The sequence below is a fragment of the Gymnoscopelus microlampas genome (genome assembly GCF_963454915.1).
Source record: "Gymnoscopelus microlampas genome assembly, chromosome: 14".
NCBI classification, from domain to species: Eukaryota; Metazoa; Chordata; class Actinopteri; order Myctophiformes; family Myctophidae; genus Gymnoscopelus; species Gymnoscopelus microlampas.
Genome location: NC_139951.1, coordinates 35,437,410 through 35,455,010, shown reverse-complemented (window position 1 = coordinate 35,455,010; position 17,601 = coordinate 35,437,410). Strand labels below are relative to the sequence as shown.

The 17,601-nt window shown below is 43.0% G+C and overlaps 2 protein-coding genes across 2 annotated transcripts in view; both read left to right on the top strand.

The window, feature by feature from the left end:
• rnf213b (ring finger protein 213b) overlaps window positions 1-6,912 on the top strand; it is a 39,523-nt gene extending 32,611 nt beyond the window's left edge. Inside the window, exons 56-65 of the mRNA XM_084079003.1 lie at window positions 1,230-1,487; window positions 1,677-1,809; window positions 2,039-2,122; window positions 2,591-2,774; window positions 3,022-3,223; window positions 3,320-3,397; window positions 4,078-4,275; window positions 4,509-4,598; window positions 5,244-5,422; window positions 6,008-6,912. Coding sequence (XP_083935129.1) covers window positions 1,230-1,487; window positions 1,677-1,809; window positions 2,039-2,122; window positions 2,591-2,774; window positions 3,022-3,223; window positions 3,320-3,397; window positions 4,078-4,275; window positions 4,509-4,598; window positions 5,244-5,422; window positions 6,008-6,146 — 1,545 coding nt within the window. The 3' untranslated portion in view covers window positions 6,147-6,912. The remainder of the gene's footprint in view (window positions 1-1,229; window positions 1,488-1,676; window positions 1,810-2,038; window positions 2,123-2,590; window positions 2,775-3,021; window positions 3,224-3,319; window positions 3,398-4,077; window positions 4,276-4,508; window positions 4,599-5,243; window positions 5,423-6,007) is intronic.
• An 834-nt stretch (window positions 6,913-7,746) lies between these two features.
• cep131 (centrosomal protein 131) overlaps window positions 7,747-17,601 on the top strand; it is a 34,067-nt gene continuing 24,212 nt past the window's right edge. Inside the window, exons 1-7 of the mRNA XM_084079205.1 lie at window positions 7,747-7,958; window positions 9,779-9,978; window positions 10,150-10,238; window positions 12,235-12,346; window positions 14,339-14,466; window positions 15,599-15,703; window positions 15,821-16,000. Of these exons, the coding sequence (XP_083935331.1) occupies window positions 9,790-9,978; window positions 10,150-10,238; window positions 12,235-12,346; window positions 14,339-14,466; window positions 15,599-15,703; window positions 15,821-16,000 (803 nt within the window). The 5' untranslated portion in view covers window positions 7,747-7,958; window positions 9,779-9,789. The remainder of the gene's footprint in view (window positions 7,959-9,778; window positions 9,979-10,149; window positions 10,239-12,234; window positions 12,347-14,338; window positions 14,467-15,598; window positions 15,704-15,820; window positions 16,001-17,601) is intronic.

The window sequence follows — 17,601 nt, the reverse complement described above, 5'->3', positions numbered from 1 at the left end:
GGCTGGTGTGCACCGGTCTAGTGAGTATAAAAAACATACTCGGTAACGATGCAATGATGCAAGTTGGGAATGCATGCCCCACTCGGTTATGCAATACCTGCTTGTTGTTGGAGTACTGGTTGTACCCAGCGCGATACCCAACCATGACATCAGGGATCAACCGCTGATCGGACTGACTTCACACTGGGCACGGTAATCCTTCGGGTATATAGAGCGGTGGTTCCCAAACTTTTTAGCTCAAGACTCAGAAAAGACATTTGATGTCTCCCTGGGACCCAAGCTAGTGAAAATAGCAGATCTACTATTTTCACTACTTCTTAGAATTTATGGAATTGTCTTTTATTTATGACATTCTTTTGAAATAATATTGAATTCTATTTTAATCCTATGGAGCGACACCCAAATATGGAGTGTGTTGTCTAACCTCAATGTGTCGCCATGGCATCAGCAAACAAATCAGTCAGCTCCATATATGGGCAAAAAAGGGACAAGGACTGACAGATACAGAGATCTCAATATATGGGCACAAAAGGGACAAGGACTGACAGATACAGAGATCTCCATATATGGGCATAGCAGCATACCCATATATGGGCTTATACTGATGACATCAGGGATCTCCATATATGGGCATAAAAGGGACAAGACTGCCAGATACAGAGATCTCCATATATGGGCATATCAGTTGGATATGCGTAGGTCTCACACCTACGCATATCCGACTGATATGCCCATATATGGCATATGTCATATATGGCATAGCGGCCCGAACCTCTAGTTTATAAAAAAGGGATATTTACTTGCGACCCACAAAAATGGGTCCGAGTCTCCAACCCACTGTTTGGGTACGGCTACGTGGCCCTCACTCTTATGTCATCCGACCGATATGCCCATATATGGAGATCTGTCAGTCCTTGTCCCTTTAATGCCCATATATGGAGATCCCTGATGTCATCAGTATATTATGCCCATTTATGGGCATGCCCCCTTTTGTGCCCATATATGGAGCTGACTGATTTGTTTGCGCCTGATGCCATGATGACACATTGAGGTTAGACAACACACTCCATATTTGGGCGTAGCTGCATTGGGAACTCCTTATATGGATATGGCTGAGTCATAGTGACATGAGTGTGACGCCGTGTTCCTCAAACCAAAATACATTCAGAACATACACTGCTCAGTAATGTTCAGTAACACGTTTCATTTCATAACAACTTTGTTCTCAGCATTTGAGGAAAAAGCTTGCTGAGGCCCAGGAGAGAATCAGTGCTGATGATAAGCTTGATGGAGGAAGCCCCCTGATGAAGCTCCTCTATGGGGACCCTGCTCCCATGTTATCCCTCACCCTCACCCCTGACTGTCCCACACACCGCTCCTCTTTCTGGAGTCTACCTGAGACACTGACCGTGGAACGCTTCTCTCAGCTGGTTGGACAGGCAGATGGAAATGCCTCTGTACCCCTGCTTACCCTGTTCCTCAAGAAGGTACCTACTGTACACATTGTTGACTGGAGCATGTATCCACATACAGAAAGAAAATAATATGTCATACAAAAAAACTGCCAAAAATACATATTTTTTGTAAAGGTTTATATTCATATCTGTAGAATGAAAGTAAACATAATGATCAGTAAAGCATCATACTTCCATGTTCCATCTTTGCATCTATCCTAGATCCAGTGTGTGAGACAGTTGCATCATCTGCCTGAGCTGGCTGCATTACAGTCAGACCTTCTAAGGGCAGTTCCCCTGGTGTCAGAACATACACACCCGAGTATTGCACAGATGTTACAACAGATACCAACAGGTATAACAATATCCCAGCATTCTTCTTATTAAATGTACTCCACCATTGACATAAGTGAACGTCACCATCACATGTACACACACACACACACACACACACACACACACACACACACACACACACACACACACACACACACACACACACACACACACACACACACACACACACACACACACACACACACACACACGATCTGTTCTGACCAGACCACTCTCATCCTTTGTAGGATACCAGAGGAAGATGCTGCTAGACAGGATAATGATATTCATTGGGGTCTGGAATTGCCTCAGACTGGAGGTGGCCAACAACTGTAAGCTCATACTCTGTCTAACACTCCTCCACCACTTACCCTTTGGCAACCTTTGGTTGCACAGCACTGAGTTTGACCTTGCACATTACAAGTCTAAATACCTACCTTGTAACTGCCCTGCCCGCAGCAATGCATGCCAGGGTATTGTAATCGCTCCTGTATGTGTGTCTGTCTGTCTTCCTTTGAACAAAATAAGTTGAGAACAGATGGGCGGAAATTTCATGAAACTTGGTGGGAAGGATCAGTTAACTGCCCCGAAGAGATGATTAACTTTAGGGTAAAAAGTCAAAGGTCAGGATCTCAATCAAGATCAAGGTTAAAATTGAGAACAGATGGACAGCTTTTCTTGATTCAAGCTCACAAGCTTGTGAGCTTGTAGATCGGCTATTTTTGGCAAAGAGATTTGGTGTAGAGTTTTTAAAAAGTACAGTTGCAACTCAGGTCCATTTTACTAACTGACGTCCACAGCAGCAGACCTGGGAGTGGAGTTGCAGTTGTGTGAGATGGAGCTGACAATGGACAGCTCTGGGGAGTTCCTCGTGCCATGTCGACGTGGCCCTGGCTCATGCCTTCGAATACTGGTAGACTTCCTGTCAGAGACTCACAACTCCTTTGTGAGAGAGGCCAGGAAACTGAGCCACCAAGATGACAGGTCAGTTCACTTTCACACCAAGGTCTTTTTAGAAAGAAAAGAAAGAAAGAAAGAAAAAATAATAATAATAATAATTAAAAAAAAAAAAAAAAAATATATATATATATATATATATATATATATATATATATATATATATATATATATATATATATATATATATACTGATGTTTTCAGTTTCAAAACGTTATCAGTGTATCACTCATCTGTAGTCTGAGTGGAATTTGAATATTGAATGTCCTCCCAGTGACTACAGTATTCAATTGGAGGGGGCATCTGAGACACAGCTGACCCTCTGCCACCCAGAGAGAGAGCTGCTCCCTCTGGTGTTAGCCAACTGCCACTACACCCTGAGGAAAGGCAGGGAGACGAACAGCAGTTACAACCTACCAGGAATCCAAACCCAGCTGGCTCGTCGCTTTCTGGCTGGGAAACCACTCATACAAGTGGTGAGAATGGATTAGAGTCATAGTAAATGCATACAAATTCCACCTAATGCCAATTGTTCTAACCAGAACACGTAATACCTGTCTTACTATTATCAGGACACGTCGAGGTACTTAAACAGGCACCTGCAGGACTTCTCTGTGGTTCTAGCAGAGGTCAGAGACAGGATTCATCAGGTGAGTGCAGTATAATTTTGTGACTTCTTAGCTTTCATGCTGGCACACAGAAAACGCTGACTGAACATATGGTCGCTTTCCGGCAGAAATCCTGTATGTCCAAAACCATTACTTTTCAAGAAATTCAGTGGAAAGAAAGAACCTGTGTTTTAAGGGATTCAATGTAGTTGGATAGAGTCACAAACTCTTGTTAATACTTTTCATTTATTAAATATTTATGAAACCCACAGACAGACTTATCCACTTTCAACCTGCCGTCGTTATTTTGGTCATTTCAAAGTATTTGAAAGTGTTTCACATTTTCAAGAATGGCAAAAATAACAGCTCTACAAGCTCACCAAAAAAGCTGTGAGCTTGTAGATTCTTCTATTTTCTGTAATTTTGCGTGACACTGCCATACAACATAGTTTGAAATATTGATTTATGAAATAACATAAAAAGATGGATATGCAAGGTTTCTGCTCGACAGTGACGATAAGTATATACACAGTAGTTCCCCCTATGGGATTTGAAGAGGCCTCTTTGTTGTAGGTCACATTCCTTCACCCGAACTTATTTCTGTTTCCATTCACCGGGAGAGCATCCGACCCCCAACCCATCCCACCCCCACCCTGCTCAGTGCCACTCGGTTGCCTGCTGACAGTTACTCTGTGCTCTTATGTCTGTGGTTCACCCTGCAGGAGCCGTTGAAGGGCTCGGTGAGTGGTGCCGTGAGGACAGTACTGCGATCATACACTGATGTTTGTGACGCCGTGTTCGTGGTGGAGATCGCCTTGCGCTTCCTGGGGAAGACTGGCGGGGATCCCCAAGGTCACCTTCTGTCCTTCCTTACTGATTCGCTGCAGATGGGCCCACAGATGTCCAACACTGTGGTCAAGGTACAAACCTCAGGGCCATTTCCTTTAATTGACTGCAGTGATTGTGAGATTCAACTATCTAATTGTTGCTGGTCTCTCCTAATATAATAGTAGTATTTCCCTCAGCAGATTGCTCCACTTTACTGATGTGTGCATTGTAAATAAATGGTATACAACATTTTCTCCTGCTACTCTCTGACCAAGTATAATTGAAATTGAAATTCATTTAAACTTACATGTATTCTTTATTCTAGGCCCTTGGTGATAGTAAATTGGAGCATAGCATCTTCACCTGGCAGCTCCTTACCTGCTGGAAATCTGAGCTCATGCTGAACCGCAAGCAGGTTAGACATATTAACCTCTGTTTAAATCAAAACATATGCGTCACAGTTTTCTGGATAAGGCAATCGCTTCATCTGTGCATCATCCAAACCACTTGCAAAGACGAAACTCAAGCCATGCATGAAACGACCCCTTGCTGCTGCCCACATACTTTGCTTTGGAGCGAAGCTTTTCATTCATGTGACCCCTGCTCACTGCCAGGGACTGACCTCAAAGACCACAGAGGGATAAACTCTGGCCTGTAAATCCATGGAAAGTGTGCTGTCTGACATGGTTGGCGCAGTGGCGCTCAGTGTTTGACCCTAACAATAAAGTGCATCATTTGAATTCCTTCTCTAATTTCCGCCATTAAGTGGAAGATTTGAAGTTTTTAACCATTTAACAACTGAGCCACTAAACCACTTCATTCTAAATTATTTCGAAAATAGTCAATCTGTAATCTTACAACGCATCACAGCACAACGTGTTGTGAGCTTGTAGATCTGCTATTTTCAAACAATTGTTGAAAGTGTTTGAATTCTTTCTTTGTATTTTCACCTATCAGGGTTAATGGTTGTGATATGGCATGATGCAGTCTATTATTTAACATCCAGGCTGGAAAGATGTGAATTGGGTTTTGAATGCCATTGACTGTCATCTTGTTGCAGGATCCATTTCAGAGACTGCCTTCAGAATTCCAGCAGAGTTTGTCCGAGGAGGAGAGGAGAGAGATGAAGGCTTTCCTCGCTGTCACAGACACTAACACTTTCTCTCTGGAGTTGCATGAAATTCTTCTCCTGAAGACGAGCAACTCCATGCCAGACGAGGCCTACCCACCACACTGGGAGTAAGCGGTCCATAATATCAACACAGTATTTGTATTCCCTCCTCCATATGGTACCTGTATAATTGAATACCCTCAACTAAAGACACGCTGACCATTTGACAGTTTAGGATCAGTGGAAGGGAACAGGTATAATGTGTTTACAAAGCAGTCAAATGTTTTGCTGTCAAGAATGTTTATTCTCCCCGTTTGCTAGAAATGGATTTGCTGGGGATAAGACATTTTCTTGATCTCAGAAATGCTAGAAGTGTGCCCATTGTCAGTCCGGAGATTAGCACTGTGGTACAAAAGAATCCATTGAACGTGGACACTTTCAATCACAGTGAAGTGTGGGGGTCTCAACCTGGGATGCCCCTTACAATTCTGGGCCTTTTGACTCCTAGGGAGTGTGTGTGTGTGTGTGACCCCTCCAGGCGACCATCTGTCGAGGCGAAAAGGGGCTTAAGTTATACGCACTCTGCTGGCCCAGGTCAGCTCTACTGAGCCAGCAGCTGGACAGGGAAGTGAATAGGAATGCATGTGGAGAAAACAATGGGTGCAATGCTAACTGTTGCTCCTCCTTCCACCCTCTCTCCCTAATGTCTCCAGCATCAGGTCCACACTGGAGAACCATTTGGATCAGAAGAATCTTCCTCCTCTGCCTGGGCTTGAGTCTCTACCAGACGACATCACTCTGGAAAAAGGAGCTGATGCATGGAAGATGGCTGTAGAGTTCAGGAAAAGATAGATTATGTTCACAGCTATACATCATTCCAATATACAGCATTGATGACAATATACATGCTAAAATATTTGCATTTTTTTTTTTTTCATGAATAGCCAATCTACAAGCTCACAATGCATCGCATCTGCTAATTTAGAAGAATGTATGAATATTTGTTTTACTATGTTTAAGTTGCTGTTATTAATACATTCCATGTTATCAAAAGGTGTAGAAAGTAGATCATATCAATCAAATGTGCCCTTCTATTAATTCAATTCAAATTGTATTCCAGACACACAGATCGAGGGTCCATAGAGTACATACAAGTCATCAACATCACACAACAAATTAAACAATAAATAAAAAAAATAAAAAACAGAATCATAAATAGAGGCCAACTCTCCAGTGTTTACGCAGCCTGGACGAGTACCGGAGACAGCTCTTCCCAGGATTGACTATATCCTCGATAATAATGTTCCGGGACTCATCCAGGCGAGACATAAATCCATACATAGAGTGCCTTAATAGAGACTCACATGTGTGAGTATTCCACACGTTACAAACAAGTGACTGGCACTATGCCATCTAGGCCCTAGGGACCTTAAGTAGTATCCTCAGGGCATCATTGTTGGCCACTTTAAGCCTTCGCATGCTACCTTTCTTGTGTGTGCACCACAGAAAAGCTGTGTACATGGGAGTGCAGAACATTAAGTAAATGTTATGAATCTTTTTCAATTTTCAAATTGTGTTTGCAATTGTGGATCAAATTTACAGCTGTGCAATATCATATAATATTATTCTGAGTCTGACATGTATTACATATCAATAATATGTAATAGAGAGAGAGCTAAGCTCTGTGGAATAAAATGTATCAATACTGTATTGTATTCATGTGACTTAACTGAACTATAAACATGAATTAATTGACCTCTTAAACTTGAATGTACAACCCAGCGGTCATCAATATGTCCGTACACAGTCCGTGGCAAGACTTGTCCTTGTCCCTGGAAAATTCTAGATTTTGTTTTTACATAACATTATAATGTTCTTATTTTGATCACAAAGACCCCATTACTTAATGTCAGTCTCCAGGTTTTCTTCAGAATATGTATGACACTGATTTACTATGACACTATGGCACTTAGTTAGGATTAGGAGTCCACTAGTACATTGGTTTCTCAAACCAATTTTATTTTCAAGGACCACCCTAACTCTGAGAGTGTACAAATGGAACCAAATGGGTCCACTTGTGCACTCTCAGAGTTACTGACCACCACCTGTAATGGTCATTCAGGGCTATAGCTCTTTATGTGTTTCTGGTAATATTATTGTCCGCTCATTTGCATGTCCATGGCAAAAATAGAATTTTGTCAACAATGTCCACCACAAGCCAGCATGGCGATGATCCCTGGTACAACCACTTGAGCCTATATCATTTAGAATGTATGCTTTTTGAAAAGCCCTCCTTTCAGTTTGTCATCACGGCTCTCTGTCTGCAAAGTCAACCAAACGTTCCATGAAGTCCACTCCCCCCGTTGCTCGTCCCACGCTAAACTGACACCTCTTCGCACCCAATCAGACGCTCGCATGAGCTGGACAATGTGCGATGGCGGCCAATCATGATCGTCGGTGGGTGGAGTTAGGTGGTGTTTTGTTACCACAGAGAAGATGTTGCGCGTCGTTTCGTTCCTAATGTGTTTTTTGTTGTTGATGGAAGAGGAGTGAAGAAAACGGAATACTTTCCCTGTCTGGACCGTTTTGAAGAGATTCTCCACCGTTGTTCGAGTGGCATGAGCCAATACAACACCCAATGGTGATGATATCCAGTTATTGATTGTAAGTAAACCAGTACATGTTGGCTTTTCTGGGCATGATGGGGGAGAAAGAGGAGAGATATTTTGGCTTTGGCATGAGGATGGTCTCTGTTTGAAATTAAAACTCAGTCAGCACCTTTTGTATTTCTCAGAATATTTGTATCGTCTAGGAATGATCGCTATGGGATGACTCGTACATCGTTTCGTCAAGTCTTCGCTTCTTAATTAATATGCTAAATCATTGTGTCAAATCAGTGTCTTCCTCTTATTCTAAAGTGCATCCTAAATTTGGACCAGATCAGAGAAATGATCTGCAAGTAATATAATATGCTGACTTGTGCAGATATTAAGGAATAACAGAGGTGGCGTGCTATTGCTTAGTAATGAACAACAGTGTGGGTCTGGTTTGTTGAGATTAGCACGTGTTTCTGTTATAAACATGTTTACTTCCTTGTCATCACTTTGGCTTCAGCTGGTCTTGATTTTCCAATTATTGGGGATGATAACTCCACCATTACACCTGCAACACTAACACCAGTGGTGGAAGAAGTACTCACATTGTTTACTTAAGTAAAAGTGACACTTTTACTTAAAAGTGACACTTTTACTTAAGTGCCTGCAATGTAATGCAGAAATACTCTGTTACAAGTACAAGTCTGGTATTCAGAATTTACTCGAGGAAAAGAACAAAAGTATTGGCATCAAAATGTACTTAAAGTACCAAAAGTAAAAGTACTCATTGTGCAGAAATCTTCCATTTATGTTTTCAAAATGTATGTAGTCATTTGAAAATAGCAGATCTACAAGTTCACAACGCGTCATATCTCTACACGTTGTGAGCTTGTAGATTTGCTATTTTCAAATAGCCTAAAAGGGCTGAAGTGATTAATGTATGTTTTGTTATAATATATTTAAAACCTGCAAAGTAACTAGTAACTAAGTTGTCCAATAATTGTAGTTGAAGTAAAAATACCTCAAAATTGTACTTAAGTACAGTACTTGAGTAAATATACTCCGTTACTTTCCACCACTGCCTGCAACACTAACACATTGTACACACATTTGTAGTTATTGTACTTCGCGTTAATTGTCAGTTGGCTAAGTATCTAGACAAGTATCCCATTCTGTTTAAAAAGAACTAGCAATGCACGCTGTTATGCAATATTTATGTGGGCTGTCGTGAGTCATTGTTTAATAGCATCAACACTATACATCTAAATAAAGACAAGCCTGTTCAGAGTCCGCTTTGCCCATAACGTTATGCTAATTAATGTGCAGGCTAGCCCACACACACAATGTTACGTAATGTGAATATTTAACATTACACATATTTAATCCACCCAACACATGCATGTATCAATTATCTATTATACCACTGTCTTTCTCTTGGCACCTCCTTGTCAAGCCATCTGAGTCACATTGTTGAGTGACTTTGTTGTTGGTTGCTCTGGGAAACCAACAGTGGTGGTAGAGGTAGGCTAGTATGGCTACTCTGATTCTTTTACTTTAGTAAAAGTATCAATACCACAATCAATGTAGAAATAGCCTACTGTTACAAGTAAAAAATCCTGCTGTAGTTTTCAAATAATTGTAGTGGAGTAAAAATTACAATATTTGCCTCTGAGATGTAGTGGAGCAGAAGAATAAAGTATTAAAAAAATGATGTAAATGTACTGTTACTTTCCACCACTGGAAACAAACAAGCCTCTGTAGTGTGAAGTGACTGTTATTGTAGCAGCTTATTGGCATTGCCTTCTGTTGGAATCTACAAAAGAACCTGGGTCCCGTTGTGGCCTGCTGAGCATTATGGCTACAACAATAACTTTCGCTGCCCATTTTCAGGCCTGGAAAGGATGCATACAACAACCCGAAGCCCTTCGTCCATCTCGGCAGGTGGTCCAGGAGATGCCTTGGACCTCAGCTTGACAGGTTCCCAGCTCTCTGTTTCCAAAAGGCCCAGCAGTGCATCTCCTGGAAAATACTTCTCTCGTTCTGTGTCTGTGTCAGTGACCAGCGACAGCAAAGGGAAACGCAACACATTGGTGAGTCGAAGGTTGCGTCACAGCCTAGGTGCCCTATGATGTTCATGGCAATAATAGGTATTGCATGTGTAATACACTAGATACAATATACTGTATAATAAACTATCAAATGCTACATACGGTTTGCAGTCACATGTTCACTGTTCATTTCTGTGTCTGTGAATTCCACAGAGTGATTTTGGCGGCTCACGCTCTATCAAGAACCTTCGGCGCTCCAACAGTACCACTCAGGTCAACCAGCAGGCCAACATCAGTTTAAGGTACACACACACACACACACACACACAGACACACAGACAGACACACACACACACACACACACACACACACACACACACACACACACACACACACACACACACACACACACACACACACACACACACACACACACACACACACACACACACTCTCACACACAACCACAACCACAACCACACACGCATAATGGCCCACAGACTGCTCATCCTGTCACCAGTTAAAGTCTAGTCCAATACTATAAAATGTTGCATGTATCCGTGTGGTTTCTGCAGTTTTGAAAGGGACTTTTCCTCACAGTTTGGGTTGCTATTCAGATTGCAGTTGTTTTCTTCTTCGTATAATGGTATGTGCTGCTACATGCACCCTGCAAGGCTTCAGGCAAACATGTCTTTTTTGAATTAATCAAATGTCCGTCCTTCACTGTAACTAAGCTCACCTCCCATTGAACCTGTGAGCTGTTCGATGTTTTAAATGTCGGCACAGGATGTGTACGCTTCAAACAACGTTGTGTAGCGTGGCCAGCCCACTGTCATCAACCCGGGCTTTAAGTTACCAAAGTGACTGACTGCAGGAACAATTACCATAGATTTAACCGGTTCGCCTCGAGCCTCGCACCTTTAAAGCAGCACGCTTCCCTTCAGTGAGCAACAGCTGGCTCCCCCGAAGCTTCATCAGGGGGACAATGAGCATTGTGGCACGGCGGCTGCTGCATGATAAAGAGTTTGGGGATGCCGTTGCATGGGGGGGGGGGGGGGGGGGCAGCAGGGCCCTGCTTTGTCCCAGGTTAGAGGGGGAGGGCTGGGTCCTTGGGGTCAGGTTACCCCCCTACCCCTCCCTCCACCAGGAGCCAATGAAAGGAAAAGTGTGTGCACACGCACTGATTCTATTGTCCGGCAGCTGCCGCCAGCCAGCCCTCCTCCCCTCTCTGCCTCCTAGGATGCAGTAGAGGGGCTTTAAATTTAAAGAGATTCTAAATGCCCCCCGTACCCTCCAACTACTCTTTGAGTGGCCACTCCCCACCACCTCCTCCTTTTCCTCTCCGCCACCATCAGCTCTCTTGTAAAAGGAAACATAGCAGAATGTGCTGCTTGAATCCATGTTGTCAAATTGCTTTTCATTGGGCCAGCTGGCTTTTTCCTCCCCTCTACCCCCTTTAAGCACACACATCACACACACACTGGCTGGCTGGCCCCAGACAGTAACACCCTGCACGGTGCAGGCAGGCTCCGGCACAGATGCCAGTGCAGGCCGAGCCAGACTGGAGGTCGTCCTACATCTGTGCCTGATGGGGAGGGCTGGCGGGTTTCTGTTGTTATGGGGAGTGTAAGGCTATTTGAAGGATGTGTGACAGGCCATTGGGATCAACATATGCATGCATGCATTTGCATGGAATCCGTGAAGGAATTCCCCCTGCCTGGCAGAGGGTCCGCTGCTACGCAGAGAATTCCAGCACTTGTCGGGGTGGGGAGGTGTGGGTGGGGGGATCCCGTCTATGCAGCTGTCATGACAATATGTAATCCCAAAATCTGCCACCGAAGGCCACGCTTAAAGGTCCTTGCTTTGTGTCAAGAGTTGCTTAATTGTGAATTGTGAGCAGTGCTAAGCCCTTGTTGGGTGAAAAAGAAAAGAAGGCTTTTTGATCTTTCCACTTAAAAGGGTAGATTTAGCACCGCAGCTAGGAATATCTTTGGTTTGGTTTTAAAACAAAACCAGCCTTTCTCTTTAAACCCTTTTGTTGTACACACACACACACACACACACACACACACACACACACACACACACACACACACACACACACACACACACACACACACACACACACACACACACACACACACACACACACACACACACACACACACACACACGCTTCAAAATAGAAACCGTGGCTGATATTTGCGTCACACAGGCACTGAACAAGCATTGTGCAACATTGTGCTTGCTGTAGGACTTCAGGGCCAAAACTGTGGCTGCGTTGTGTGTGTTTTACAGTGAGGACCAAAATGATGACTTCCTGGCCCTGTTTGACAGCAGCTCAGATGGACGCAGGAAGCTGGCCAGCCTCAGCAAAACCTCCCCAGACAGAACCACCTGGAATATCTTGGTACTTCTATATAATATAATATTGAGTTGCTACTTTACACACATTTCTTACTGTGGAATTGGCACTGTGTTTGTGCATGTTTTTGTCACAGAAAACCCCTCCCCATGAGTAAACCCAATATGTGTCGCTCGCCAGAAATAGGCAATTTACAAGCATTGCGACTCGTTGTGAGCTTGTATATCGTCTATTTTATGCAAGCAACACCCTCGGGTGAATAAACGATGATATCATTATCCTTAGCCCGCTGCATGACGTGTAACCAAGGTGATGTCAGTTGTTGTCGACTCGCTGTGGCGTGAGCTTGTTCAAAAGTTTTGTCCAACAAAACAGCTCAAACAAAATACTTCATGCATACTCTCATGCAGAGAGTGACTCTTGATGATTAAAACAACATGATTAAAACAAAAAGCCAGCGTGGTTATTGCCGTAAAGTGATGTTGTTTTGTGACAGTGCCATCATTTGACAAATGTCAGCTTTGCGACATGCCCAGACATGTCCTCCCATACGGTAGATACATTTCCTCCCTCTCCTTCCCCCTCATGATAGTGACATAAGGTTTGTTTTACCATTGAACACATGATGAAAGGCAGGCAACCATGTTAACTAAACAATCATTTTTGTGTTTTTGGAAATTTGACACCAGTCATTTACTGGAATATGTCTCAATGGAAAACATTGACAGTACAGTAAAGAGAGAATTTTGGAAACATTAGCATTCTTTGATTTCCTTACATTTATGAAACGTGTACCGAAACCCTGACCCACCCAGAAACTGAGGTACATATTGAACCCTCTAACTAAACCGTTGCATCTCTAATATTGCACATGGACATTTTCCTGCTGATGGTTGCTGTATTTTGTTTGTTTAAAAATAATAATAATTTCAAAGTCAAAAACATTACTGAACTTATATGAATAATAGTCAGTATTGGCTAAACATGGTTAATAATTTATGGATGTTTGAATTTTGTTAGTAAATAAGCCTTTTTCTCTAGGGACTATTTTCAGCTAGACTATTCAAATCAATCCGTGCTTTAAAACGCAATGATAACATAACTTTAAAACATATATAAGTTCATTTCATGTACTGAAGTTAACATAATCCAATGGCTTGATTGATTTATTGAATACTTTATTAGTAAAAAATGTAAACAGCACAAGGTACAGTCAGACATTAAGGCTAAAAGGATAACACAAAAATGTAACACAACAATCGAGTTGTGGTCCTATGTATTCAATTCATCAACACAATAACACAATAATACATGTCATCAACAAAACACTATATGTACAGAGGAGAAAAAGGAAAAACGGCGGCAGAGAATGACACCTCCTTTCTATGGGAAATTGCATTTATCTCCCCTTGTGGTCTCCTGATAGGTGATTTTTCAAGCCAGTTTTGATAGAAACCAGTGATTTACATATTTTAATGGATGGTGTCATGGCATTCCACATTTAGGTGGCAGAGTAGTAGAATGAGAATTTTCCCATTTTTGTTCTACAGTATATTTGGGTCGTACCAAATCGTTGTCGCTCCCTCTAGTATCGTGGCTGGGGGTGTCACTCACTTTAGAGAAGTAGTTAGTCAGGTATGAGGGTATGGAGGGCACTGCCCCTTTGACAATCTTAAATACCAATCCCATTTCTATTTGCTGAGTGTGTGCTTCCTTGACAATCACAACAAACCACAATATGCTTAGGAAGATAGTGTGCAGTAATGTCAGGCTAAACATGCCAGACCACCAGTATGGTCCTTTAAGTTCCCAACATCATAATTATAGTTCTTGATTGATTATTCCTCAACTCTGGCCTAACCACGATGTTTTATACTTTCTAAAAAAGTGGCTTCGTATTGTTCTTCCACAGTCATAAATTAGCAAACCCACTTTTGAAGTGACAATTATTTAGCTCAGCTCTATTGGGTCTCAACTCAGCTACTATTCTCTTGGGTCCCAACAGGCATAACAAGGGTATCTCCTCCTGTCTTTTAGGACGACCAGCCCAGAGTCTTCCCTCTGCCCTCTAGCTCACGAAGCACGGGCAGCGTGGACTCTCCCACTGCTCTGAAGAAGAGAGAGTCTGGCATCGCATTGGCTGCCAACTTCACTGCCAACAACAGGTGGGAAGCGTCTGTGACACACACACACACACACACACACACACACACACACACACACACACACACACACACACACACACACACACACACACAGGGAGCTAGGGAATAGGCTTAAACTGAGCTGTGGCAGGCCTCTCCCTAGCCTAGAGACTACTTGCACTGCCACATTCTGTACTTGTATCAGCCTCTCGTGTTTCATACCTGTTGATGATGGCAGCTGATACGGCCCTCAGGCTATAATAGCTCACACACATTCTTCCTACTTTCTAAGGCTTATTTCTCCCTGAAAACAGTCTTGCCAAAGTTCATGGCAGGCTTCAGGTGTTTCTTTGTCAGAAATCTATTTTGTAGATGTTTCAGCCCTGACAGTGACATCAACAAATTAAAAAGTAGAAATGTGAACTAAGTTTGTGCAGGATTAACTTTTGTATGTATTTATTTTGGCGGGAGGGGGTTATTATGGGGGCCCCCAGCACCACAGTTAGGAATATCTTTGGAGTGTGCTTGTTGTTTTTCTTCTTTAAAGGAATTTGTGTTGGGGCACGCAACTCAAGACTGTATGGCCTTGAGGGTGGCGTAGTAAAAGAGTTTGGAGCAGCGTGCTGTCAGTTCCTCTGTCTCGTAGATGCTGACAGAGGAACTTCTCAGCCCATTTGTCAGTCAGAGCTGTCTATTAGAATGTGGTCACATTTTCATTTTTTACAGTGTGGCGCCGAAGGGTCCTAGCCGTCTAGAACAGGGTTTGTCTGTACTTCTGTCTCTGTATTTCTGTCCGTCGCTTTCTCTGTATCTATCTCTGTCCCTACAAAAGTAGATCAATCACAGCTCAGCTTCTACGTATACATACAACGAACCACAAGGCGAAGCTCCGTTGTTCAAGATAATTTATATCCATATCAATGGAGCCCAATGTAAAAGGATGAATGAAAGCAATCCTCCCACTACAGTAAGACTAAATTAAGAAGAAATGTTTTCAGTCTACATTTTAAGATGTAGCCTATTATACAGTATGTCGGGGGATTCAAGCCAGTTAGCCAGATAACTGATCATTAATTTAGCTGTCTGAAAGCCTTTTCAATTGCACAGGGAAGCCATGCTGTTATTAGACTGTGTCTTGTGTGGGTTGTATTAGGAGCAACAAGGGAGCTGTGGGGAATTCAGTCACGACCATCCTGCACAATAACTACTCTGAAAAGCCGCTCACACCCAAGAGTTCCAACCAGAAGCCATCCTTCAAGTGAGTCCGAAAATACGCGCTGTTTGTTTACTCAGCATAGTTATTATAATCCTTTGTTCTGGAAAGCATTGGCCCAAATAATGCTCTGACTGTCTTGTTTCCGTTTGGTGCTTTCAGTAACATCCTCAAGGCCACAGGGAACGATGAAGTGTCACTGGAGAACGGTTCCCTGACCAAGTCCCAGAAGAACTTCTCCTCTGGGTCTTCCTCCTCCAACAACAAGACATCGCCCTCTGCCCAGCGCGGCAGCCCCACCCCGCCCAGCAGGAGGGAGGTCACCGAGGAGGAGGCTGAAAGGTAGCCGATCTTAGACGAATTAGCCGCTCTACAAGCTCACAACGTATTACACTGCATTGTAGTTTGGCCAATTATTGTGGGGAAGACTATTTATTTTAGTTTTAGAGGTATACAAGAGCAGACCAGGTACAGAGACAACTCAGGTCAGGTTTACTAATTATAGAGGGTTTAAAGGTAGGGTAAGTGATATTTTTTGGCACTATATATTTTTTTGTTAAAAAGGTTAAAGGGCCTACACCATGAATTCCAAAATATCTAACTATATAAATGGCGAGCAACTTCCGTGCCCTCGGTGTCCACACCCCACAGCTCTGTTATCGACTAAACACAACACCGTCAGACCACATGTCGCCAACACTGTCGCCACGGCGGGCGGCCTGAATTTACGTTTCGCGTAGGGCACCTGGCATGCCTCACTACACCGTTCCCACCTCGCAACATAATTAATTCTACTCACCAAATGTCGGACACAACGGAAGTGGAAGCAGCTTCCTACCGCTTACCGTGCGTACCACCGAGGCCAACACAACACGACGGCCCGCCATTGAAAATCCCCAAAACAACAAGAGCACGTTGCTCTGCTCTGCTCCACACACCAGGCTAGGTTCATGACACCAAAGGATTAGCCAGTGATGTCATCATTACTGGTCAACACACCAGGCTAGGTTCATGACAGCAAAGGATTCGACAGTGATGTCATCATTATGCAACCCGGAAGTACACATCGCCGGCATTGGGATGCCAGGTTGGGATGCCACGCCAGAAACAAGCAAGAACCTGCATGATTTTTTTTTTTTTTTTACCGTTTGGAGATTTTCATCCGACGACTTTGGCGCGGACCACCAGGGGGTCCGCGGACCCCCTGAAACATAAAAAATATTATTTCTTCCCAATTTTTTTCTCAATTTTTTTACTTTTACATTACAACTTTTTTTTTTTTTTTTCCCAAATGTTCATCCCATATATACACGCGCCCACGCTGGGCCCCGTGCGCGGCTAGGGGTTTCGGGCGGCCGTAGGCCGCCCGGACCTCTAGTATATTATATATAAATATTGCCCCCTAATACGTTTTAAACAGGTTGTAAGCCTAAAAAACACCCAGATATTTTTTCTCACAATCTGACTGTCTGTCATTCCAAGCTTTTTCAGCTGCAATACCAAAACGTCCTATTGGGCAGGGGGGAGCTACTGAGCAATTCTGTCTGGCCATCGTCAATGCAAAATCAGTGCAAGTGACATCACTTGCACAGCCATTCTGAAATGGCCTGTTCAGACACGCCCATTCAGGAAATCCATGAAATGACCATGAATGACTGAATGTTAAAAAAAAAAAAATTGGGGTACAAGAGACACTGGGGAGCCCAAAAAATACTAAAACCCTAAAAAAAAATGAAATTCATGGTGTAGCCCCTTTAAAGTACTATGTTCTGATAGTAATCATTGCTACAGAGCGTTTGCTCGGTCACAGGGGTCTCTCCAGCTCTTTAGTAAACAGAATATAGTACACTGAAAATGCATTTTCTGTTTAATAAAGAGCTGGAGAAACATGGGAGACTCCTTTTACTGAACACTCTATAGCAATGAGTACTATCAGAATATAG